We start from the raw sequence: 26,672 nt of genomic DNA, 5'->3' as shown, positions 1-26,672 counted from the left end.
TGTGAGGCACCGAGGCATATTTTTAGTTGCAGCATCCAATTCTCATTAAGATTTAATTACATTTAATGATTTAGAATGTTTAAGTTTTGATAGTCAGTCATGTATAACTACTTACATATTAAGCAATAAATGAATGGCCTATGACACATGGCGAAAATAATAGCGATAGGATAGGCCTACTACTGCTAATAATATGGTTATCTTTAATAGTAGCTATATAGGTTTTTGCCATATGTCCAAAATGAAGCTCATCAACGAAACTACATTGGAATGATCAATTCTCGCGTTATTACATCCAAGTATATAAGGCTTTAATTACAGCAAAGATGCGGGTTGAAGATTGCAGGGGATCACCCACTTAAAAAGAGCAGGTTATAGTTACAGGGCGATGCTTGTGTTTATTACAGGATAGGCTGTGTGGATGTCAGGAGGGCTGGATATAGATGCTGGATGGATATGAGCTGCATCTGGCTGCTGACTGGGAGGAGCGCTCCCTCATAGTCGGGCGCTATACAGTCGCGTTATGTAGCAGTGCAGCCTGAACACGGATCAAACAAGAAGCAACAGCAGGAGCTGCAACTACAGGAGGAGATAGCCTACCAGGAGGCCCGAGGAAGGCAGGTAGGATGCTGTAACCTGTGTATTGATCAAGAGATAAGGAGACAGAGCGAGAGAGAGGGAGAGAGAGAGAGAGAGAGAGAGAGAGAGAGAGAGCATCCTCACTGATACTATGCTAAATGGAGAATAATGGTTGTATCATTATGTGAACTGTAATAGGCCTATACTGTAGCCCTTTGATTTTGTGATTTTGTGATCAGTCTGAAATAGCCTAGGTTACTCTGTGTATCTCGATTCTAGATAACATGCATCAGGGTTTCTGTTTCCACAGGCAATGCTGTTTTCTGTTAGGCCTATATGATATCAAATGTTTCCCCCAAAAACCATAGGTACAGAAAGTTTTGTAATGTTAAGTCTCATTTCAGACAGGCCAGGACTCAGGAGGAAATGATTAGTATGGGGCACTATATGTTGGTATGATGATCTTTCCAAGACAGTGGTTCCAATAAAACTGGTTCTTTATCATCAGCATCATAAACGTGACAGAGAGATAGACTAAGGCATTTCAACACAGCACAGCTGGGGCATGTAGCCCACTACCGCAAGTAAACTCTAAAAACTTCTAATGCAAAGTGTAGATTATTTCTCAATTATGCACTACAGTAGGCCATAGAGACTGAACATGCTAGTGATGCTGATGGATGCCCCTTAATGGTTCCTTAAATCTGAATTATTCCATTATACAGTAGTAATCCAGTTGTCAGTTTCTTATTGCAATACAGTAGCTTTGACTGCAGAGGGGTTTATTACAGGACTCCCGGGCCATTAACCTGTTGCCCCACCCAGTAGCCTCAGATGGAACATGGTGTTTAGCACTGTGTGGGGCTATGCTGCTCCCCAAACGCCTAAACTTGGAAGCCGGCCACACCACACAGTACACTTCATGTGGTGAGGCTGCCGCCCTGGAATATTGGAGGCTTGGGAGTCTCCCAGTCCTGAACCTGACATTACTGCCAGGATCCACCCCATGTGGTTAAGGCACCCACAAGAGTGTAGCGGGACGGCTCCATGCACAATCTGACCAGCATGGCCTACTAGTAGGCTACAGACTGTGTAATCATTACAGTCTTACACTGTAATGCAATGTAATGTGTCTCTTTTCAGGAAGGCAACAACATTTGATGTTCAGTCAGCAAAGCTGATCTTTGTTTATTCTGATGACCAGTACTAGGGTATCGGCCCCGGCTCACCCGCGCTGCTGCGCAGTCTCGCCCACAGCTCGGCTGCTGCGTGGCCTCGTCTGCCCTATTGGCATGCGGAGTGCACAATCGCCTGCTCACAATGCCTATGACATCACTGATGATGTCACAATGCCTATGACTGTGGCTGCACACTGCTCCTAGGTTCTAGGTACAGGCTGAGGTAGGTACCTTGTATATGATGGGTCAAATGCAGAGGATAAATTTCCCCATGGGGATAATAAAAATATATATACAAAAATACAAAGGGAATACATGAGGATAATGATAACTAATAACTAATAACTAATAACTAATATGCTACTGCTGCTTAGGGGTGGGACAAAATATCGATACTCGAATTTAATATATCTTGATACTTCTTCTTGCGATACGTTATCGATACACTGGTGCCAAATATCGATATTTTTTATTAAAATATGCAGGCACTGAAATGTGTCCAGCTTTACATAAAACAAGTTGGTTATGCTTGTTAAGCACTGAAATGTGCATTCTTTGCATTTTTGTTGTTGCCTGTATTCTGTAAACTTGCTGAGGCATAGTTGTATCCTTCCTTTAAGCATTTTAACTCCAAAACTATTCTGCTTCCTGGCAGGTCTGCATTTTGCCAGTTTATGTCTATTTTACAGTGGAATGATGGCACATGTGGACAAGTAGTTGTTGCGGTGTGTGTGTGTGTGTGTGTGTGTGTGTGTGTGTGTGTGTGTGTGTGTGTGTGTGTGTGTGTGTGTGTGTGTGTGTGCGTGCGTGTGCGTGCGCACACTCGCGCGTGTGTGTGTGTGTGTGTGTGTGTGTGTGTGTGTGTGTGTGCGTGTAATCTAAGACTCTATGCACTGTGTTGTACAAGGTATATTGTTTCATCTCAGTTGTCAAATTCTGTGAAACTGACACCACATTGTGGAATTGTGGATAAATACACAATTCTTGCTTTTTGCCTTTTTAGGGGTATTTTTTTTCTTCAGTTACACACATTTCGTGATGAATCGTAGATGAATTGTCTTGCAATGTACTGTATCGCAGAACTGCTGTATCGTGCTACCATCGTTATCGCAACATATTATGATAAATATTGTATTGTGATTTACTCAGATTCCCACCCCTACTGCTGCTACAACAACTACTATATGACTACTACTACTACTACTACTACAATAATATTAATGTTAATAATAATAATAATAATAATAATAACATTAATAATATTAATAATAATAATAATGATGATGATGATGATGATGATAATAATAATAATACTAATACATTAATAATAATAATAATAATAATAATAATAATAATAATATCTGTCCTCATCATGGATCTTTCAAAACTTTAGCAAAGAGTCCTTTGTTAAACATCTCAATCAAATCTTTCTTAGTAAAACTTTTTGACTATATTTTGAGCATCTGTAACATGTAGAAATGTAAAGGAATCAAACAATCAACAATCAAACATTTTACTCCAAGTGCAATTTTCCCCTTAATTGGCTCTAAATTAAAGGTAGGCTCTTTAGATATGCTTGAGATAACTGACTGTACAAATAAATGAACTTGAAAACTAAAGTCGGAACTAAATCTAGGACACTGTAAAAAAAAAAAAGTATAATAATAAAGCAAAAAAACAACAACACACACACACACACTGAAAAGTTATTCAACCCAAATTGAATTAGAAAGTGGAACTGAAACTTATTCATTGGATGACGATACCACTTCCCGGTTGATATCCCAACAGCCGATGTAGCGCTACACGCATGAAGGAACTGGAACGAAATTAGGAATATAAACTAAATCAAATAAAAGATATATGGTCCCAATCCAGGACTTTTTCTATTGAGCACATCCACAATGCGTATCCACTGAACCATGGAAAACAGCACTGAACCAAATGAAATGTTTTTTCACAAGTGCATGTGCAGCTCTATTTTAGTCCAATACAAATGTAGACAAAATGTATTATGGTTTTCAAAGTTTTATTCATCGACCGGTTCATCAGCATGACTTGGATGTTATCATTCCCATTCAGAGACGGATGACAGTACATGTTGTTTGAACACAGCATAACATGTCAGCCACTCTCTGTGATATGGCCCCTGTTCCTACGGGGCTGAGCCACTTCTGGTCCGACTTATTTTTAACCCTGCCTTTGATGACGGCGAGCCACTCGGTGCAAAAAGAAAAAGAAAATGAGTGGACAGCGATGGAAACATGTTATTATCAAGGTCCCAAAATGGGAGTCAGTGTCCTGGTTCCCCTCGAGTAAAATACAGCCTTCATGGCAACTGGGTGGCTTCTCTGCAAATAGCTTTGGGTGAGCAAAGACGGCCAAGCCATCCATTACTGTCGGTGACCATGTGGAATAGGTTTTACTGCCAGTTTTCCATCACCACCCATCCCTGTAGACTGTAGAGCACTGGTTGCACTGGGTGATGGGAAAATAGAGTGTACTATACACTAGGGAGAAGACCAGTGGAAAACTAGCCTAATGGAGACACTTTGTTGACCTCCCCTGTGCAGAATACACTTAGCGCAGTCTCACGGTGAACACTGTAAAAGAAACAGCTTGCAACTCCTGTCTACTGTAGATTAATGTCACACTGATTTATCACAGTACAGTGTATGCACAAATATAATCAAGAGGACCTTAATAAAATATGGGCAATACAAAATAAGAAATTCTGGTAACACTTTATAATAACCATCATTAATAAATGGTAAATTGATAGTTAATTAAACTTTACTTAATAGTTATTTTACTGTTAAACAACGGAATTATAATTAATAATGTTTGCACTATACCAGCCCCAATGAATCCTGATGACAACTGTGATTCATATTCGGCTAGATACCAGGGTTTGCACAGTATTTATTAACCATTTACAAAGTATTATAAACGTCAGTTGCAATTTTATAATAGCCATACAAATAATGTTTATCGATCTGTCCCCCTCTGTTCCCTTCTGTCCTCCTGTGCCCCCTCTGTCCTCCTGTGTCCCCTCTGCCCCCCTGTGTCCCCTCTGTACTCCTCTGTCCTCTTCTGTCCATTTATTAATTACTAGGAATCTTGCGCACGATTCCTGCTAGGGTGAAGACTCTGGAAATGATGCGCCATGGCTGCAGTTATGGAAATCGTCCCAAAATTGTGACTGAAGCTGCGTTCACACCGACCTATTAAAGTTTTCGCTGGCATCGAGTTTACATACAAAGTCAATGCAAACGAGCGATTGAGCGTATATTCGCCCGGGAGAAAAATCGCTGGGCGTCCGAGCGACAGAGACAGAGCGATAGGGAGAAAATACGCTCGTCGCCCGAGATGAAATATCCCAACTCGAGCGAAAATACGCTGGCATCAGTCGCTCGCTGTTCAACGCTGATTGGCTGCCGTGTGAGAGCGAGTCAAGGATCACACTGGCTTGGAACAAACCGCTGGTTTATTGTGTGGCAACAACCCGCATTGACAGGCTGACAGCTGACATGAAGTGAAGTCTGTACTACCGGTATGGACCTTGCGTTAGGAGCACGCTGATGGGCTTAGCTTGTAAACAACGACGGGGGCTGGTAGTGGACAAACAGCATGACATTGCGTAACGTTATATCCCCCACATGTCCGTCAATTCGTGTGCCTGTTGATGAGCGATTCAAACAGAGCGACAGAGCGATTCCAAAGGGTTGAATCAAGCGACAGAGCGAAAAATAAATATCTCGGTGTGAACACAGCTTGACAGACAGACAGACACCGCCCCACCCATCATCGTGCAACTGTGCGCCATCACAATTGCTCAAGTGACATCAGTGATGACATCACTTCGTCAACAAATCGTAACTGATGCTTTGTTCAATTGTGCTCGTGTTTACCATGAATACGAGACTGGAAGTTGTGTACACGATATGCTTGGCATTCAAGTGCTCACGTCATGAACGCAGTTGACTAGAAGTCAGTCACCAAGGCTAACAATGTAGCAACCACTAGCTAGTGAGGTTAATGCAGCAAATGCAAATGCATAATGACAGAGGAAAACAAGATGAGACTGTTGATATGTTCCTCAGACATATTATAAAATGACTATGAAAAGCTCTATACAGCTAAAATGTCAATATATTTAATTGTCCAATGCTTCTGCCATTTTGTGAAATGTCACAGGCACGTCACAAGTCGTGAGCTCGAAGCTTTCAGAAAGATTCCACATAACAAGTCGTGAATACCACATGAGGGGGCCGTTCATGTGGATTTATGTGGTATTCACCCTAAACACGAGCTCAATTGAAGGCAGCATGACACCACCACAGACACGACCACCACAGAGCCCACTTAGACTATTTGAACTAAGAGATGGTTATAAAGTGTGTTACCGAAATCCTCTCATAAGTAAACTACAGGATTCCAAACCCAAAAAGTATGATTCTATTGATAGAATATGTTCACAAGCTCTCACAGCACTGATGTAATTTCCGTCCCATTCCAGCAATAGAGTGACTTGCCCTTTAGATGTCCGTGAAATGGGTAGAATCACAACATGGGGTATGACTGACCACAGAGTTGGAGAGGGAGAAGTAACATAATCTCACTAACAACATAGAAGACATAATATTGGAATAGACTAATACCATTTGTCTGCTCTCTCAGATCTTATTTGCCATCTTGGTTAGTATTAATATACATAATAGAGCTTTGACCTGCCTAAAGTCTGTCAGACGTTGTGGTCTGTAGCCATCCATCAGTTACATAAACACAATGTGAATCTGCTCTGAGTTAGTCAGAGGGCATTCGACCATCAGCCTGCTGACTCCAATGCAATAATGTTTTCCTCAAAAATTGATTCGGAGGAAATTGATACTTTCAGCGTCCCTTGTATGCACAGAGACTCTATTTCTATCCCATGCTTTTCTCTTGTGCCGAGTTTGTCTCAAAGTAAACATAGCATTCTGTATGTATCCCACATGGCATTTATTGTGATGCATTGTGGGGCCAATGGGATACCCTCAAATCCACTAATGGACCTGTTATAGGGGCTGGAAGCCTTTCAGACACAATGGAATTGGCCATATTGCTGCAGAGCTCTCTCATGTCAAATGGTAAGAGGCTCAAAAACCCAAAGCTAAACTACATTAGAATTGCCCATTGTCAACTTTGCTCATGTTCTACTAAGCATTACCTCTGGCTTCCAACAATGCTTAGTTTAGTTTAGTTTAGTTTAGTTTAGTTTAGTTTAGTTTAGTTTAGTTTAGTTTAGTTTAGTTTAGTTTAGGCAGCAATGTACCAAATCCACAGAACACATTGTTTGTTCACTCCAACAACCTGAAACCCAAACAGGCATGAAGAACATTCAGAGGTCTGGAAAAGTCCACAACGATTGACGACAGAATCAGAAAAAGCAGAGAAGGCCTGGTCAAGACCCAAAATAAGAATCTGGTTCAACTTTCAAACAGGAAAACTGTCCCAATGATTCTGGCAAATGTCCAGAGAAAGGAAAATGTAAACACACAAAGCTCAACTCATACAACCACATCTAGAAGATCTCTCTGGTATAAACTCAAAGAGAGCGATCCAAAATAGATGATTCAGCCAATAGAAAACCTATATATAGCCCCATCTCTCTTTGCTAATCCCCAGGATGAGGTGGAGTGGGAAAAAAGGTAAACATGAGAAGTTCATCTCCTCTCTGTTTCTCATCATTGTGATTTGACGTCCTGGATGCAACCACCAAGCAGCAGAGTCGCTGTTCTCTTATCTACTTTTCTTCAACAACTAACCCTAACCCATCTGTTGATCTAGCCCTAGGGAGGGACTGCCGGAGTAGTCCTTCACTTCCCTAACTTCAACTTGTTGTTTCCTCTTGTGGCAGTCTAGACCCAGAGGAGCAGACTTCTGGGTGGACAGAGCAGGCAGCCATGGCATCACCGGAGCTTGTGGATGGGCGAGACTCGGCCGCAGATAATCTCAACCCTGGAATGGAGGGTGGTGCTCTGCCCAGCGCCGGTAAAAGCTGTCCCGTTCACACCCCCGACCCAGAGGACGCCAAGCGGAGCTTCCGGAAAGGCATAGGGAGGCACAACGATTACATCAAGATCTCCGTGCCTGAGCCCAAAAGCAGTCGTCTGCCCATGGAGTGGTGGAAAACGGCCATTGCATTCTTTTACGCCGCCTTCAACTTGGTCCTGACGACGGTTGTCATCACAGTGGTCCATGAGAGGGTCCCGCCCAAAGAAAACAGCCCGCCTCTTCCTGACAAGTTTTTTGACTATATTGACAGGGTCAAGTGGGCATTTACAGTGACAGAGATCAATGGCATGGTCCTGCTGGCCATCTGGCTCGTCCAGTTGTTCTTCTTCAGATACAAGTAAGAATCTGTTCGTACTACCAGTTAATGTGATGTCAAAGTCACAAAATATTCAGTGCATTTCCATAAAACAGTCTTCTAAGAATCATCTGAACATTCAAATAACTTTTTTTTCAATCAAAGTATTATATACAATACTTCCTTTAACTGCTTTAAAGGCTAAAATCCACTGTGGATTATTATTACCCTCCTATATCATCAGTCTGCAACACATTCCAGGAGTTAATTTGTGATTAATTTGTGTTGCAATTTACTTTTTTGGTGTGTGATGACTTTTCGTCAACTTCTGCTTCAGTTAATGACTTCTGAAGTTTCCCAGAACTGGCACCAAAATCTGATGTATGCCGTTGATGTTCTAGATAGCTGAAAATGTTTCTCCAAATTATCTGACAGAATAAGAAAAATATACCACCAAAAAACAAACTGTGTCCAGAAATGCAGGCACTAATATTTATATATATATACTAATATTTGAGTAGATGTTGGCCACTCCCTAAGAAGTTCTGCATGAAGCAAGATGTCCATGCACTTACTCCACTGGATGTCCATGCACTTGTCCCTGCAATGTCCATGCACTTAGTCCACTGGATGTCCATGCACTTGTCCCTGCAATGTCCATGCACTTAGTCCACTGGGCTTCTCCCATTGTCCATTTTGCAGGTCAATAGCAAGCAGGCGGTTCTTCTTCCTGATTGGCACCCTGTACTTGTATCGCTGTGTTACTATGTACATCACCACCCTGCCTGTACCTGGCATGCATATGACTTGTGCACCTAAGGTGAGTAGCATGCAAACATCACAGTAGGCATCAGCTGCGGTTGCTCAACCGCATGTGCTCTTGTGTAGCCTCTGGGACTCATTTTGCACAGCCACGCAAGAGAGGCAGCTAAAAAGGAAAAAAAAAAAGCTATTTTGTCCTTTACAGCCTCAGGACACCAACAATATTGAGGCGCATCAGGAGTTTGATCAAAAATATGTGCTCCTGGCATGTTGTTTTCTGGGTTGTGCAGTGCAGACAGATCAGATGCTGGCCGTTTTACAGTAGTCGTTTTGTTCCCAAGAATCTAAAATGCCTCATACAGTGTATGAAATTGTTTATTTACCTGGAAATAATAAGTTATCTTCAGTGAGTTAAGCACCAGGTACAAGAGCAAGATTGGTTCATGTCCAGTTGATGATCCCTATTGTTATGTTTGTTTTACTTCCTCGCATCACTCCTCTCTCTTTTCAACCACATCTTTCCCTGATTCATGTCCCTATCTCTCACCATTTCATATTGTGTTACCACTGATCCAATCTGTAACCATTTCCCCCTCTTTCCCTCCAATACTACTTTGGTTTCAGTTGCATGGAGACTCGCAGGCAAAAATACAGCGTGTCCTGACATTGATCTCAGGTGGAGGCCTGTCCATAACCGGCTCGCATCTCATGTGTGGAGACTTCCTCTACAGTGGACACACTGTCATGCTCACCCTCACCTACCTATTCATCAAGGAGTGTGAGTAGTAAAATCAATGTTTGTATTACTTGATGTTAATTGATGTGACATTTCCATTAATTATATTAAATTGTAATATTTTGATGTAGAGTCTAGATTAGTGTGACCCCTCCTATGTGTGATTCATTCACCACCCCCATGCCCACATGACCATATTAGACATACTGTATACACATGGACCATTCAGATACTTGCAGGATACAACTGGCAAGCATTGCCATCATTCTCACTTGTATGTATTTTAGCATGCTAGTAATGTCATAGTGCACGGCAGAGATGACCAAATATGATGACAGAAACAAAATCCTGGCTGGCTAAAAATAATAATAATACAAAACAGATTTTAAGACTTTTTTTGTTCACTGTAAATTTAACAATTCGAGGTTGGAGTGTGTCAAGTAACGTTAACACTTTTTTTGCCATATCTGTGGGTTTCAGGGAATTCTCTTATGCTTGCCTCAGTGCCATTTTGCTGACAGTGGAGATATGGACATGAACAGACCGTATGCATATTGTCATGAATAATCACCGGTGTCTTCCTTTTCCTTCCTTGTGCCAAGACTCTCCGCGGTCGTTCTGGTGGTACCACCTGATGTGCTGGCTGCTGAGTGCCACGGGCGTGGTCTGCATCTTGGTGGCTCACGAGCACTACAGTGTGGATGTGGTTGTGGCCTATTTCATCACCTCCCGCCTCTTCTGGTGGTACCACACCATGGCAAACTTACAGGTCTGAACACACAGCCGCATTACTTTTGTGTACTAGTATGTGTTCGTATAGGTGGGTGGATATATATATATATATATGGCTTTTTGGGGTGAGTCATTCATTCAGTCAGTCAGGAACGGATAACGGATAGGATGCCATCAGTGATGATGTCATGCCAAATATTTTGGTGGCTTCATCCTCGTCAGGTATTTTGACTCTTGACTGTAAAAGGGCCGTCTTCATTAAGAAGGTCCTCATGTTTTTCTCGGAAACTGATTCTGTTGAGAAGTTCTGCATATGTTCTGTCGTTGCATTGGCGATGGTTCTGTTCCAGTGTTACACAGCTGAACATATGCCAGAGATTGAAGATGTCGAAAACATCTTTAAACCTGCCAAAGTTGGGCTGTTGAAAGATGTAGTTTCCTCGAATAGGCTTGAGTTGCATGAGGTCACCTGATTGCTACATGACGCACGTGGTCCTGGGCCGAATTTGCCCTTGTTTTTTTCTTTTTCCTGTCATTTTTCAATTTTCTTTTTTTTATTGTTTTTTTTTCTGATTTTCCCCGCGTTTTTCGTTGCTCCACCCCCTCTGCCGATCTGGGGAAAGTTGTAGGCTAGCACATGCCTTCTCCGACACGTGCAGTCACCAGCCGCTTCTTTTCAGGATCACACCATTCCCCCCAGTTCCCCTCCCCCCGAACAGGTGCCCTGACCGACCAGAGGAGGCACTAGTGCAGCGACCAGGACACATACCCTTAATCCGGCTTCCCACCCGCAGACACGGCCAATTGTGCCTGTATGGGCAGCTGACCAAGCCGGAGAGGTAACACAGGAGCTCGAGCCTGCGACCCTCGTGTTGGTAGGCAGAGAATCTACCGCTGCACTACCCAGACGCCCTAGAGTGGTCATAATTGTGTTGTAAACAAAGCTGAAGGCTCCACACTCCCTGAACACAGTGTATACTCATGTAACACAGTGTTTACATGAGTCATAGTATACTAGGGATCACCCATTCTTTACTGTCTGCCTAGTGATACATGATGGTTGTCTTGTGCTCAGGGGATTTGCCTCAAAGTGCAGCTAAAATAATTACATGTCAACACAAGTATTCATTGCATTTTATGTTTAAAGTAACTGTTTTTTACTGTATACTTTTACAGTAAGTGCAGATATATTTAGACTGTGTGTCAAAATCCTCTGCTCGTTATTTCCAGGAACAGTCAGCATCACTTTTCAGAATGGTTATCCACCCCCTCTATTGGCCAAATGGTTGAAAGACACCTGAATGGCAGCAGTTGAGTCTGGATCTGGAATTATCATTCAAGTTATATTGGATCTGTGATCATCAGTCATGTGATGAATATGTTTGGCATATTCCTCACAATTTCACAATTAAGGTGGCCAGCCTTGTACAAAGGTAGTGCTGTGTGTTGTGGGAGAATGAAAATCTAAGTTTGAGACATCAGATTATGCCAGATTATGTTACTGTAGTTAAATATCAGAATGGCTATACACTCTTCAAGATTTAGGCCTATACTGTCCCCACTACCAAGTAGAGCCCCACCTAATTTTCAAAATGGCAGTCGATGATAAATCACACTCTCACACTCACACAATCACACTCTCGGTTTCTCTGGGGAATGTCTTCATTTCAGGAAGCTGATTCGATGTTCTTTTCTAACCCACCCAGCTGCACTCCTACACCAATACTCAGGACGGCCCCAAAAGGCATCAGTCTTAATGATAATTGACAATATCAATCAATCTTATATCAATCAATCTTGAAGCAGTTTCCCCTGGCCAGATGCCAATATTATCAAAGCTGGGCATGACAACTCTGAAATTCACAGTGTTTGCTGGTCTCACCACTGTCTGGCAGATTGATTTTTGCAAAGCAGGCCACTAAACCAGTGATAAGAAACTGGAGGTCCACATACTTCATCCTTAGTTTAGGAATCTTAGAAATCGTCTGGTACCAAATTAGGTTCAGGAATAGTTGCAGGATGAGGTTAAGTGTGGTTCCACCCAAGCAGCCCAGTAGACAGGTCCGGTGCTCTCAGAGGAGGGCAATCTTCAGGAGAGACTTCAGATATCTTGTCCAAAGTATGGCACTGGAGCACACGGATCAAGTGTATAGACTTGTATTAAAGGACTAACGTGTCGACGCCAAGTGCGTCTTCATCAGAGTACTTTAATAAAAGTCTACTATACACTAGGTTCAGGAATCCTTTGATGTGTAGTTTATGCATGCTGCATTAGCTACAGAGATGGGAAGTAACTAAGTACAAATACTTTGTTACTGTACTTAAGTAGGATTTATCTGTACTTTACTGAGTATTTATTTTTCAGACTTTTTACTTTTACTCCCACTGTTGTGGCTGGTAATTACATAATTAAACCCTATGTTGAACATGTGTACAGTACAATAATATGGCATCTGTTCTGTTCATCCTGAGGCTAAAACTGTGTCTTATCCTGACAGACTCTGAAATGCTCGCCCAACAACTACCTCACCAACACCTGGTGGAACCCCGTGTTCAACTTCTTCGAGAGGAATGTGCAGACGTCGGTGCCATGCTCGTACAGCTGGCCCATCACCTGGCCCCCTGCCTGCCTGAAGAACCCCTGTAAGAAGTACTCCATGGTGCAGAGCACACGAGAGGAGTGACAGACAGTGCCCACCGCGCCGCCGCTCTCCGCTCCCACCACTAGCAGTGTTGCTCGACCATCCAAAGGATTGGTACTACGCACGCAGTATTATTGGTCTACTGGACAAGAACATACTGAACCAAATGAGTGGGCCGTGTCAATGATATTGACATAAACAATCTTACAAATTTATTCTGTTTATTCTTTGAGAGTAATCAAGACGGGATCATCCATACTGTCTCTGTGCGTACTTCACCACTATAATTTATTTATGAGGTCAAACTTCTATAAAGTGGTTTGCAGGTTTGCTACAGTATTCGCAAGACTTGATTTTACTTCTGTTAACCCTCTCTGTATAGGCTGAGGGGGTTTACCTCAATATGATGTCAGTGTACTCAAGTCACAAGGTGCCTTAGAAATAGTGTGTTAAATGTCCATCTGTGTAACAAAACCGCCATGTTACGTCTTGATGTAATTTCTTTTCTATAAGTTTTTATCAATTTTGTATTAATTTTAAAAGCCTTTATTGTGCGTGTAGCTGTAGTTTCAACATTGTACGGTTATATTAAAATTTAAACACATTGATGTTTGTGTACCGTTTTGTTTGGATTCAAGGGTTAGGGTTAGTTACATCATCAGTCTAAGTAGATCATTATGCTATAATTGCATTATGCATTGACCAACATGATGATATTGTGATATTTTTGTGAATACCTTCAGATGTGCAGAATTCTATATTTCTCATATGACATCAAATTTGACTGCATATTTTGTGCCATGATTAATGACTGCAATAAACACAGGGCTTATGTCCATGGACAAATCTCCTATTGCAGACTATTAGCAAATTTAGCTTTAAATTTAAAATGCAAAAATAAAAGGCGATATATATTGTATATTTAGATATTTAGATTGTTTTAGATTATATTGTGTTTTAGTCACCTGTGTTGTATTTTTCACATATTATTATTATTATTGTTGTTGTTGTTGTTGTTGTTGTTGTTGTTGTTATTATTATCTTAATGTAGTAGGCCTATATGCTCAAGAATTATTCTGGAAACGTTATCATCATCATCATGATCATCATGCAGTCAGTGAGGAGGAGACAAGCCTCCGAGCTGCCCGTCAGCTCAGCTGGTAAAAACGCACCAATGAAACAAGCCACAGCTCGACATACCAATAGGAAACAACGGTACCACCTTGGTGGGTGGTTTCACAACAAGACAGGAACAGCACGGGGAGGAAATGTAGGACATGTTTGACTGTGAACTCCGTTTCTTTTGCTAAATGACAGCATGGTTTTGGTATCATGGCACGAGGGTTTACGCACTTCTCTGCTGTCGCTCGTCGTTTTAGCTTTGGTGATATTCCTGACGGTATGCTACATAATTAAGAAACGATGGGATCTGGCAAATATTCCCCCCGGTCCCAAACCATGGCCAATAGTGGGCAACTTCGGCGGATTTCTCGTCCCTTCTTTTGTCTGGAAGAGGTTTGGAACCAGCCAGGAATCAAACGGCCCCGATAAATCAGCTGCAATACCTGCTCAAATTAGTTTGATGGAACAAGCCAAACGCTATGGTAACTTGTACAGCATTTTTGTAGGGAGTCAGTTGGTCGTTGTGCTCAATGGCTATGAAGTAGTCAGGGACGCTCTGTCCAACCGCGCCGAGGTGTTTTCCGACAGACCTGATATCCCCGCTATCACTATCATGACTAAACGCAAAGGTAAGCAGCTGTAATGTCTTCAGCTCGATGGTTTCCTTTCCCTGAGTAATTGACAGATATCTAGCTTGATTTAATCTGTAGCCTGCCTGGCTGATTTGTTTTTCTTCTTCTGCTTCTTCTTTGGTTAGCAGATGAGATGGTTGATGCTAGAATGGATCGGCCTGACTGAGGGACGGGGGAGGGACTGAATCATCGCTTCTCATGCCTAAACCCAACCAATCATCACCTCTCATGTCCCTCCAGCCGATCCAATCTAGCATGGACCAGATTGCATCCACATTGTTGCATTGCTGCCATCTCCTGGAGTAAAAGAAATTAAGTCCTACATTGTCCTGATTGTTATCAACATGTTATCAACACATCATCTACCAACATCAAGGCCGACCTAATTTTTCCAAAATACGGTCTAGTGCATGTGTCAAACTCAAGGCCCGGGGGCCAAATCCGGCCCGACACCTCATTTTTTGTGGCCCGCGAGAGCAAAGTATACAATTCGCGCAATACAATTCTTCGCAATATGGCTAAAAATAGCTATTGTTATAATAGTTGTAGGCTACTATAATTCCCTATAATTGTGCTTTCAGAGCTAGTGATTAAGTATTATGTTGTTCATACTAAAAACAAGAATAATCAAATCAGGCAATTATGAAATATGATAACACATTGATATCGTGCTACATTTACATCATGCCCTTTGAGGGCAACCATAATGCTGATGTGGCCCAGGATGAAATGTTTGACACCCCTGGTCTAGTGGTAGAAGAGCAGCCCTAATGGCCACAATGCTGATTGGCTAGGTGGTATTGCAATAATCATCTAATCCCCTCACGTGAAACAACTGGGCAATGCGGCCTGGAAGAAATGAGTAACTTTTGGTGAAACTGGCATATGTTATCAACTGCATTGTCGTTTATGGGCATCCGGGTAGTGTAGCGGTAGATTCCCTGCCTACCAACACGAGGGTCGCAGGTTCGCACCCCCGTGTTACCTCCGGCTTGGTCGAGCATCCATACAGCCATGATTGGCTGTGTCTGTGGGTGGGAAGCCGGAATGTGGGTATGTGTCCTGGCTGCTGAACTAACGCCTCCTCTGGTCAGTCGGGGCGCCTGTTCGGGTGCAGAAGGGAACTGGTGGGAATAGCTTGATCCTCCCACATGCCACGTCGGGTGAAAAGAATCGGCTGGCAACTGCACATGTATCGGAGGAAGCGTCTGTCTACGGCTCTCCCCAGATTGGCAGAGGGGGAATCGGCCAAGTGCAATAGACCCTTTTCACGGGGGGCATTTTGTGTCGAAAAGACAGGGTAAACACAGGTGCAAGCAACACACTAATGAGGATTTCCAAATGCCAATCATGGACGTTGGAAACCCTCATTAGTGTTTGGAAAATGGGGGGAAATCAGAAATAAATAATAACCAAAAAAACTGCATTGTTGGTGGATGTATGCACTTTACTGAGTGCAATCTAGTTGTCTATTTTTTCTCAAGATATTGAGCTATTATGTCATTATCTCTACTGTAGGTAACACTTTTTGTTTTCCCAAGATAACATTATGGTCTCATTATCTCGAGATACAGTAATGATATTATCTTGAGATACTGAATTCCTTGATTGTTTCCTTGAGATTTCCAACCGCATCACACTTGACATGATGACAATCCGACTGATTGAAGATGCCCTGAACAAGAATAGGTAGGCCTACATCAACATTTGTGTCTGACCAAATATGCAGAAACAACAAGCAGAACAATCACTATCATTATCATGGGAAAACAAAATTTGTTATCTTAAGATACTGACCTTGATATCTATATATATATCAATGTATGAATATAATGTCCTTCCATAGGTGTTTAAGATCTACATAAGGTTTGGTGAAACACCAGTTGTAAAGCATAGCCTAATGCGTAGGTCTAGTCAACATGACATACATGTAAATCACGTTTCTTCTTTGATTGAACCTCAGGAATAGTCTTTGCACCTTATGGTCCAGTGTGGAGAAAGCAGCGCAAGTTCTGTCACACCACTCTGCGAAGCTTCGGCCTGGGGAAGCTGAGCTTGGAGCCCTGCATCCTGGACGGCCTGGCTGTAGTCAAGACAGAGCTGCTACGACTGAGCGAGGAGTCTGGTGGCTCCGGTGTGGACCTGACCCCTCTGATCACCAACGCAGTGTCCAACGTTATCTGCTCACTGAGCCTGGGCCAGCGCTTCCATCACCAGGACCGCGAGTTCGGCACCTTGCTGGACCTGATGGCACGGGGGCTGGAGATCAGTGTCAACAGCCCCGCGGTGCTCATCAACATCTTTCCACCGCTCTACTACCTGCCGTGCGGTGTCTTCAGGGAGTTGCGGCAGGTGGAAAGTGACATCACAGTGTTTCTGAAGAGGATTATAGCGAGTCACAGGTCAACCCTGCAGCCCGAGAACCCAAGGGATCTCATAGACATGTACCTGGTGGAGATGTTGGCCCAGGAAGCTGCTGGAGAGAAGGACAGCAGCTTCACAGAGGACTATCTCTTTTATATTATAGGGGATCTCTTCATTGCTGGCACTGACACCACCACTAATTCAGTGCTGTGGATTCTGCTCTACATGGTCATATACCCAGATGTTCAAGGTATAGTGTGAGTCCATTCAATCCACCCTATATAGATATATATCTATACATTCAATCCACCCTATATAGATATATATCTATACATAGAGACATTCAATCCACCCTATATAGATATATATCTATACATAGAGACATTCAATCCACCCTATATAGATATATATCTATACATAGAGACATTCAATCCACCCTATATAGATATATATCTATACATAGAGACACTGCATGAAATAGGCCACGCCCATCGCAGGGGAAAGGCTCCGTTCATTTCCACACACCAGCGTCATTTTCCTTGAATTAAACATAGCTAAAAGCTGTTGTGTGGTGGGCTGCGCAGACAACAAATGTAAAAAATCGCCAGTTAAAGTTTTTTGTACTCCTGAGCAAAACAAGGAAGCCATTGAGAATTGGCGAGAAGAAAAATGTGGATCTAGCTGTCAAGGAGGTAAGTTGGAGTGTTCATCTTCCGTATATACAATCTTTTTCTGCAACACGCAACCATGCACGTGACATAGGAGAACGCCAGGATTGGAGGGGGGCTTTCTGTTTTCCCCCGTCTTGGGCGTGGTTTCTGAATGGTGACGCGTTACGCAGTGTCTCTATAGATGCATATCTTTTATTTCTTATACATGTTCTCATGTCTTTACATATAGAGAAATATATGTATACTTTTTATTTATTGTTCATGTTTATATGAGGCTGATCTGTTATGTTTGACATGATTTGTTTGTTTATGTTATGTCATGCTGTTACGTTACGTCCTGTCATGTCTGAAGTTTGTAGCTCACTGTGAGCTTTTTAAGGTGTTGGGTAGGCTGTGAAACTGAATTGCCCTTCTGGGATAAATCAAGTTGTCTGAATCTGAATCTATGATAACTGCTGACAAAGACCACAGTAAAATCCTGCACTCTATGCCGCTCAGGTTGCACTCAGTTGCTTGCGCTAGACCAGTGGTTCTCAATCTCAACATGGGGTCTCAGGGGGTCCCCAACAAATTGGTGAATTGTTCAACTTCACCATTATTTAATTTAAAAGAGGTTAACACATTAGAGAATGTAGATGAATAACTATTTTGATCATAGTTTCACTGTTATCTCTACCTACAATAGATAGACATGGAATTCTGGACAAAATCATATCTAACAATACAAATATTTTCAGGGTTGGGTTTGACAACTTAATTACCGGTACATCAAATGGGGGTCCATGGCCCTAATGTGGACTCTATTAGGGGTCCTTGATATGAAAAAGGTTGGGAATCACTGCACTAGACTGTCCCCCACAATGATATTGGAGAGGACTATGGATTGGTCCCTCCATCATCATCAACATCACTAAAATAGCTTTCTTTCATCTTCGCAATATCTCAAAGATCCGTCCCTTGCTAAATGCAACGGATGCCGAAACCTTAATACACGCCTTTGTTTCATCTAGACTCGATTACTGTAATGTCTTATTCTCTGGCCTTCCACTTTGTAGCACAAATAAATTACAACTCGTGCAAAACGCCGCTGCTAGAATTCTAACTAGAACTAAGAAGTTTGATCATATAACTCCGGTCTTAATCTCCCTCCACTGGCTCCCAATTCAGGCCAGATCAGACTTTAAGGTGCTTCTGTTAACCTATAAATCTTTGCACGGGCTCGCACCTCCGTACTTATCTGAGCTAATCATTCCTTATGTTCCCACGCGTACTCTCCGCTCACAGGACGGTAATTATCTTACCGTCCCTAAAATTAAGAAAAAATCAGCAGGTAGCAGAGCATTTTCTTACCGTGCTCCACATCTCTGGAACCAGCTTCCTCTGTCAGTTAGGGAAGCTGGCTCCATTGAAATCTTCAAAACTAGACTCAAAACCCATTTATTCTCCCAATCATTTGGTTGTGCTTGATGGTTATGTTTGATGATGTCATTCTCTAGAAATATTTATTAGCTCTTGAGTACATACAATCCTGAATTGCTGAGCGGGCTGTCTCAACCCAGCAATATCAGTATAAACTTAGACTTGACCTAATTTAAATAATATGGCATCAGTGGTCGACTGATGCCATATTATTTAGTAGAAATATTTATTAGCTCTTGAGTACATACAATCCTGAATTGCTGAGCGGGCTGTCTCAAGCCAGCAGTATCAGTATAAACTTAGACTGGACCTAATTTAATAATATGGCATCAGCCGATCCAGTAGCTCAGATATAAAATCAAATAGCTGGTGAATAAACTTAGTCCTGAACTGCTGAGCGGGCTATCTCAAGCCAGCAGTATCAGTATAAACTTAGACTTGACCTAATTTAATTTAATAATATGGCATGAGCCGATCCAATAGCTCAGATATAAATTCAAATAGCTGGTGAATAAACTTAGTCCTGAACTGCTGAGCGGGCTATCACAAGCCAGCAGTATCAATATAAACTTAGACTTGACCTAATTTAATAATATGGCATCAGCCGATCCAGTAGCTCGGATATAAAATCAAATAGCTGATGAATAAACTTAGTCCTGAACTGCTGAGCGGGCTATCTCAAGCCAGCAGTATCAGTATAAACTTAGACTTGACCTAATTTAATAATATGGCATCAGCCGACCCAGTAGCTCAGATATAAAATCAAATAGCTGGTGAATAAACTTAGTCCTGAACTGCTGAGCGGGCTATCTCAAGCCAGCAGTATCAGTATAAACTTAGACTTGACCTAATTTAATAATATGGCATCAGCCGATCCAGTAGCTCAGATAGATTTTAGCTGGTGAATAAACCTAGTCCTGAACTGCTGAGCGGGCTATCACAAGCCAGCAGTATCAGTCTAAACTTAGACCTAGACTACCTAGACCTGAATTAGCAGTATAATATTAGTCATCCTAAATAATCCTAATAAATTTTGATTTGACCTAATTTTATTGTTGTCTATAGAGTTAGTTCCACCTCTGCGCAGATTCCCCCGCTCTCTTCTCTCTCTCCCCCTCAGGTGTCCTTCATTGGCCTGACGTACACCCCACCGCTGCAGCCCTAGGTCCGGCCGTCATCGCCCTAGCCACCTGTCGTCACTCTAGGCCATCTACCCACTACTCCTTCTACTGTCTGACACCCCGGGCTCATCACCATCACCGACCCCTATCCTCATCATCCTGGTCACCTGCTTGCCTAAGGGAAGGGGGGGGCGCCCCCCCAGCCCCCCCCCCCCCCCGCCGCCTCATCATCACCTCCAACTCCTATCCTCCCCTCCTCTTAATCATCACCTCCGACTCCTATCCTCCCCTCCCCTCCTCTTAATCCATGTCACCAACGCGGACTCATGGATTCCTCAGATCATCCTCATGGAACTCCCAATCTTGTTACCCCTTTTTTCACCTAGCTAATTAACTAGTATTCTCTAAACCTACGAACACTTAAAGACTACATTTTCTATTTCTTTTTGGACTCTACTTTTTAGATTTTCAACTCCCTTCCCTGATCTTAGGATAATTTAAAAATTACATTTTTATATCCCTTCTGTTGGACTCTTTTTTACATTTTCAATTTTCTGTTCTCTTGTAAATTTTATTTCCATAATAAACCATTCACAGAGTTTCATTATCGGAAACTCTGTGCATGGTTTAGCCCGGCATCTCTCGGCCTGTCTCGGAGGGGAGTCCCCGGATGGGGGTCCGCTGCTGTGGCCTGGGTGGGCCCGTCCCCCGCGTGGCCTGCTCTCACGCTCTCAGTCACTATGCTGGTGGCTGGGGGCTGGGGGGGCGGGTCGCGTGGGGGCTGGGTCCGCCCGGGCCGCAGCAATGGGCCCCTAGCACAACGACCTCACAAGGTTCCTCCTCAGCCAAGTCACTGGGGCAATCCATGTGGCGATCCATGTGTGGATTGCCACCATATGGTGGAAAGGTTTTCTTGCGTTCACTGGGGGTGAGGGGGTGCCGCTGTGTCCCGGCCTGGCCTTCCCTCCCACGCCTTATGTGGGCGGGGGCCGGGTCGGGGGGCATCGGTGCTCTTCATCACTGGTCGAGGGCTGCCGGTTGGTTTAGAACAGCTTAGGTAGGCGATAGATTAGCTACAGCCTAAGGCTGACCTGTTATAGTGTTCAGGCTAAAATCAGACTAGAGCAGGGTAGGATAGGCCAGATTAGGCTGTAGATTAGCTAGATACTATGTCCCAGTTAGCTCTGGTTAATGCTTAGAGTAGTCAGTTGTCTGATCTTATCGCCCCCCCCCTCTCTCTTTCCCCCTTCCCCCGCTTCTTCCCTTCTTCCCCCTTCCTGTTCTCCTCTCTTTCCATGCTCTTTCCTCCCCCACATCCCACCGCCCCCCCCTCCCTCCTCCTGCTCTCTCCTCCTTCTCCCCCCCTCTGCTCCTTCTCCTTTTCTCCCCTATTTTCCTGAATCCCTGCCACTTCCTGCTCTCCCTTCTCTCACATTCCCCCTGCTCTCCTTCCCCTGCACCCTCCCACCTCTCCTTCTCTGCCTCTCTCCTCCTCTCTGTCCTCCCCCCTCTCTCACATTCCCCCTGCTCTCCTTCCCCTGCATCCTCCCACCTCTCCTTCTCTGTTCTCTCCTCCTCCACATTTCCCATTTTCTCCCCACCCTCGCCCTAATCCGGGCCCGTATCCTACTCCCTCCCTCCACCCTAGACCCTACCTCTACTCTACCTCCCCTGTACCCTTCCACCTCTCCTTCTCTGTTCTCTCCTCCTCTCTGTCCTCTCCCCTCTCTCACATTCCCGCTGCTCTCCTTCCCCTGCGCCCTCCCACCTCTCCTTCTCTGTTCTCTCCTCCTCTCTGCCCTCTCCTCCCTCTCACATTCCCCCTGCTCTCCCTCCCCTGCACCCTCCCACCTCTCCTTCTCTGTTCTCTCCTCCTCCACATTTCCCATTTCTCCCCACCCTCGCCCTAATCCGGGCCCGTATCCTACTCCCTCCCCTCCCCCAACCCTAGACCCTACCCCTACCCTGGCTCTCCCTCCCCTGCACCCTCATCTCTCCTCCTCTGTTCTCTCCTCCTCCACATTTCCTATTTTCTCCCCACCTCCCCCCTCTCCTCCCTCCTCCCTCTCCCTCCCTCCTCCACTCTCCTGCTTTCTTCAAATGTTCAAATGTTATCTTTATTCTGTATATTCTTGTTACTGTGTGTTAGCTAGAATCAACTAGACATACTTTCTGTGAAGCCCTCTGAGACATGCTTGTGAATTAGGGCTATATAAATAAACTTGACTTGAAACTTAAACTTGACATCATCCATCCATCCGTACATCACCCACAATATCTCTGACATCTCCAAGCAGATTTTGATGGAAGTTTAATGTTGCCTTGCTTCTACTGTTCTGTCCCCAGAGAAGGTCCAGGCTGAGATTGATGTGGTGGTGGGCAGAGATCGGGTCCCGTCTCTGACTGATAAGGGCAGGTTGCCCTTCACAGAGGCCACCATCATGGAGGTGCAGAGAATGACTGTAGTGGTTCCTCTGGCTATTCCCCACATGGCCTCCGAGACGACAGGTGAGCTTAACCACACCTCGTTTCTCACAACCCTCTGTTACTGCACACAACCTGTCAGAGCCTCAGACAGTGACTGGACCTCAAGGGCAGTAGAGATCTGCAGAGCTGAACTTTGTAACAGTACTTCTTGTGATTTCACTGGTGTCGGATTTATTGAAGTGATGCCGTTGTTATTTTGTTCATGTTTTTCACCCCTTCTTCTGGTAGAGTTCAGAGGTTATACCATTCCAAAGGGGACAGTCATTGTCCCCAACCTGTGGTCTGTCCATAGAGATCCCACTGTGTGGGACAACCCAGACAAATTCAACCCAGCACGCTTCCTGGATGACGAGGGAAAGCTGCTGAGAAAAGAGTGCTTCATTCCGTTTGGAATCGGTATGTCATGCTTCACCCTAGATGAGTTTGATCAAAGAGACATTTAACTGAAACATTGCTTTTTACAATTTAGTCCATCAGTTTCTAATGATGTCATGTGTATATGCCGTAGGTCGCAGGGTTTGCATGGGTGAACAGCTGGCTAAGATGGAGCTGTTTCTCATGATTACCAGCTTGATGCAGGCCTTCACGTTCAGGCTACCAGACGGAGTGCCTCCTCCCCCCATGCAGGGACGCTTTGGCTTGACACTGGCACCCTGCCCATACACTATGTGTGTGAGCCCTCGACGTTGAAGCTACCAGACCTGAGACCTGTGTCATGAAGCAAGTTGTACAAAGTCAGGGTATCTTTTTGAGTTAGCCAGCTTCACTAAACCTAACATTGGCAACCGGTCTCACATAGCTTGGTTATCAACTGGCTCTGTCAGGATTGACCTATCCAGCTATGAACATGTTCACATGAAAGATGTGGGGTTTGTAACAAATAGCCAGAATGCAACATGGACAGATCCAGATCAGACAATTTGGATAAGATAAGATGAAACTATTGGTCGCTGTGGGGAAACTAGATTGTTCCACAGCAAAAGTAAAATGATTCAGCAGGGAAAGGATATAGAATATAAGTGCAAAACTGTAATAGAAATAATAAAATAAACAATAAAAGCCATAGACAATAGAGCTATTTAGTATTTATACATGATATTTCCTGCTGACATTTTCAACACATGAGTATCAGAAAAAGTATATATAATAATATCAGGATCCTGTGGTGACTCCCTGTTTCCAGAGAGCTTATTGGTCAGAAGACGGGCCTTTCATACCTTTTGATCTGATACCCTGAACTTAACCTCGCTTCACCGGTATGCGTTACTACAGGCCGGAAGACAGAAGAAGACCCGCCCCTGTCTTCCGGTGGCCTGTGCTGCAGTGTTTTCATTCAACTACAGAAATGCAACAGTAGGCAGTCGCTACGAGTTAGAGAAAAAAATAAGAAGCATGGACATACCAAACTAAGTATTCAAAGAAGTACCGTAAATTCCGCACTATAAGCCGCACCGGAGTATAAGCCGCACCTGCAAAGTTGACTGTTTTTATGCCTCCGCCGGCGAAGCCAGGCCGAAGGCATTATGGATCCGGGTTGTCCGTCCGTACGGCCGTACGGATGTCCGTACGGATGTCCGTCCGTACGGATGTTTGTTAACGCCATATCTGAGGAACGCCTTGACGGAATTTCATCAGATTCGCCTTAAACATTCACTTAGGCTCAAGGATGATCTGATTAGATTTTGGTGGTCAAAGGTCAAAGGTCAAGGTCACTGTGACCTCTCGAACGCCATTTTCAAGCTTGTTAACGCCATATCTGAGGAACGCCTGGACGGAATTTCATCAGATTCGCCTTAAACATTCACTTAGGCTCAAGGATGATCTGATTAGATTTTGGTGGTCAAAGGTCAAAGGTCAAGGTCACTGTGACCTCTCAAACGCAATTTTCAAGCTTGTTAACGCGATATCTGACCAACGCCTGGACGGAATTTCATCAGATTCGCCTTAAACATTCACTTAGGCTCAAGGATGATCTGATTAGATTTTGGTGGTCAAAGGTCAAAGGTCAAGGTCACTGTGACCTCTCGAACGCCATTTTCAAGCTTGTTAACGCCATATCTGAGGAACGCCTGGACGGAATTTCATCAGATTCGCCTTAAACATTCACTTAGGCTCAAGGATGATCTGATTAGATTTTGGTGGTCAAAGGTCAAGGTCACTGTGACCTCTCAAACGCCATTTTCAAGCTTGTTAACGCGATATCTGACGAACGCCTGGACGGAATTTCATCAGATTCGCCTTAAACATTCACTTAGGCTCAAGGATGATCTGATTAGATTTTGGTGGTCAAAGGTCAAAGGTCAAGGTCACTGTGACCTCTCGAACGCCATTTTCAAGCTTGTTAACGCCATATCTGAGGAACGCCTGGACGGAATTTCATCAGATTCACCTTAAACATTCCCTTAGGCTCAAGGATGATCTGATTAGATTTTGGTGGTCAAAGGTCAAAGGTCAAGGTCACTGTGACCTCTCGAACGCCATTTTCAAGCTTGTTAACGCGATATCTGAGGAACGCCTGGACGGAATTTCATCAGATTCGCCTTAAACATTCACTTAGGCTCAAGGATGAACTGATTCCATTCTGGTTATCAAAGGTCAAAGGTCAAGGTCACAGTGACCTAACAAATGCCATTTTCAAGCTCGGTAACGCCATATCTCAGTAACACCTTGACTAAATTTCTTCACATTTGGCTCAAATATCCAATTCTGCACAGAAACGCCTTGATGCAATTTCTTCCAATTTGGCTCCATCATCCACTTGGACTCAAGAATGAACTAATGGCGGAGGCATAAGTCTGCGTTGCGGTCGTTCTAGTTTACATATATAAGCCGCACCGGACTATAAGCCGCGGGTGTTTTAATGGTATTTTTTTTTTTTTTTTTTTGTGTTTTAATGTTTAATTACCATATGTAAGGGTTCATGCACAGAGGGGATTGTCGGGAAAGAGATGGCTGTTTGAGGAAGCTCCCATTTATTAACATTTCAACAAAACAACATAACACAACACCACCTGTGTTTTTTTTTACAGTGCACACAGTGTCATACAGTGTCATACAGTGTGGTGAAAAGAGGGCAAGAGAGGAAATTAAAACAGAAGTGGATTTATAGTTAGAAAGAGTGCTAAAGAAGAGAGAATTCTGTTTTTTTTTGTTTTTTTTCTGAAAAAAATCCATAGATAAGCCGCACCGTTATATAAGCCGCAGGGGCCAAAAAAGGCCAAAAAACGGGGAAAAAGCCGCGGCTTATAGTCCGGAATTTACAGTACTTGAAGAAACTTGCCGGATCCATAACATTACATCTTTGAAGCCAGGAAGTGAGCGGAATATTTTTCCTGGAGCACAGCACTTTGGTTCCGGATCTTCCACCCATAGCCGGAAGACTCGGAGTGAGGTTTTTCCATCCAGGCTAGGCTACCCTGAACTTAACCTGCTCCGGAGCTAGCAGTGCAGCATAAGTTACCATGGTGATCTACCCCAGTCAAAAGAGAAGCACCTTCGTGAGACTGAAAAGCCAGGGTTAAACCCAAAGTTAGCTTGCTACCAGTACCCACTAATCTGGCTTTGTGATGCAGGCCTCTTGTTATAACAGAGAGATTTTCAATTAACAAGGTGGTTTGTTGCCCTGTGTGGAGCTCGCAGAGGACTAGGGACTCCGGGAGCCTGGTGGGAGTTTGTGATGTGTGGAAAGGCATGAATTGTATTTTTGAGTCAAGTTCAGTGTGGCTCTTTTCCACCTGATGTCTAGAATTTTTAATGAAAATGGTTGAATAATTGTATTGGGCATTTGGTATTGTTTTACAATGCATTCACTGATATTACAATGTTGTCCATATACAGTAGTTTTCTTAATTGTCGCATTATGGCAACAACGATTT

General features: G+C 43.6%; 2 protein-coding genes across 2 annotated transcripts; both read left to right on the top strand.

Moving 5' to 3' along the window:
- Positions 1-543: 543 nt before the first annotated feature.
- On the top strand, positions 544-13,549 carry sgms2a (sphingomyelin synthase 2a). Its single transcript, XM_083634585.1, has 6 exons — positions 544-621; positions 7,657-8,151; positions 8,812-8,929; positions 9,496-9,649; positions 10,210-10,376; positions 12,838-13,549. The coding sequence occupies exons 2-6, from the start codon at positions 7,703-7,705 to the stop codon at positions 13,021-13,023; spliced, it is 1,074 nt and encodes a 357-aa protein (XP_083490711.1). The 5' UTR covers positions 544-621; positions 7,657-7,702; the 3' UTR covers positions 13,024-13,549.
- A 1,014-nt stretch (positions 13,550-14,563) lies between these two features.
- cyp2u1 (cytochrome P450, family 2, subfamily U, polypeptide 1) lies at positions 14,564-23,715 on the top strand (the record flags this gene model as incomplete). Its single annotated transcript, XM_083635899.1, has 5 exons — positions 14,564-14,732; positions 16,699-17,349; positions 22,657-22,818; positions 23,026-23,193; positions 23,306-23,715. The coding sequence occupies 5 exons, from the start codon at positions 14,564-14,566 to the stop codon at positions 23,485-23,487; spliced, it is 1,332 nt and encodes a 443-aa protein (XP_083492025.1). The 3' UTR covers positions 23,488-23,715.
- Between the last annotated feature and the right edge of the window lie 2,957 nt (positions 23,716-26,672).

The sequence above is a fragment of the Poromitra crassiceps genome (assembly GCF_964638095.1).
Source record: "Poromitra crassiceps genome assembly, chromosome: 4".
In the NCBI taxonomy this organism is placed as follows: Eukaryota; Metazoa; Chordata; class Actinopteri; order Beryciformes; family Melamphaidae; genus Poromitra; species Poromitra crassiceps.
The sequence above is the reverse complement of the archived record's forward strand: the minus strand, read 5'-3'. Positions and strand labels throughout refer to the sequence as shown.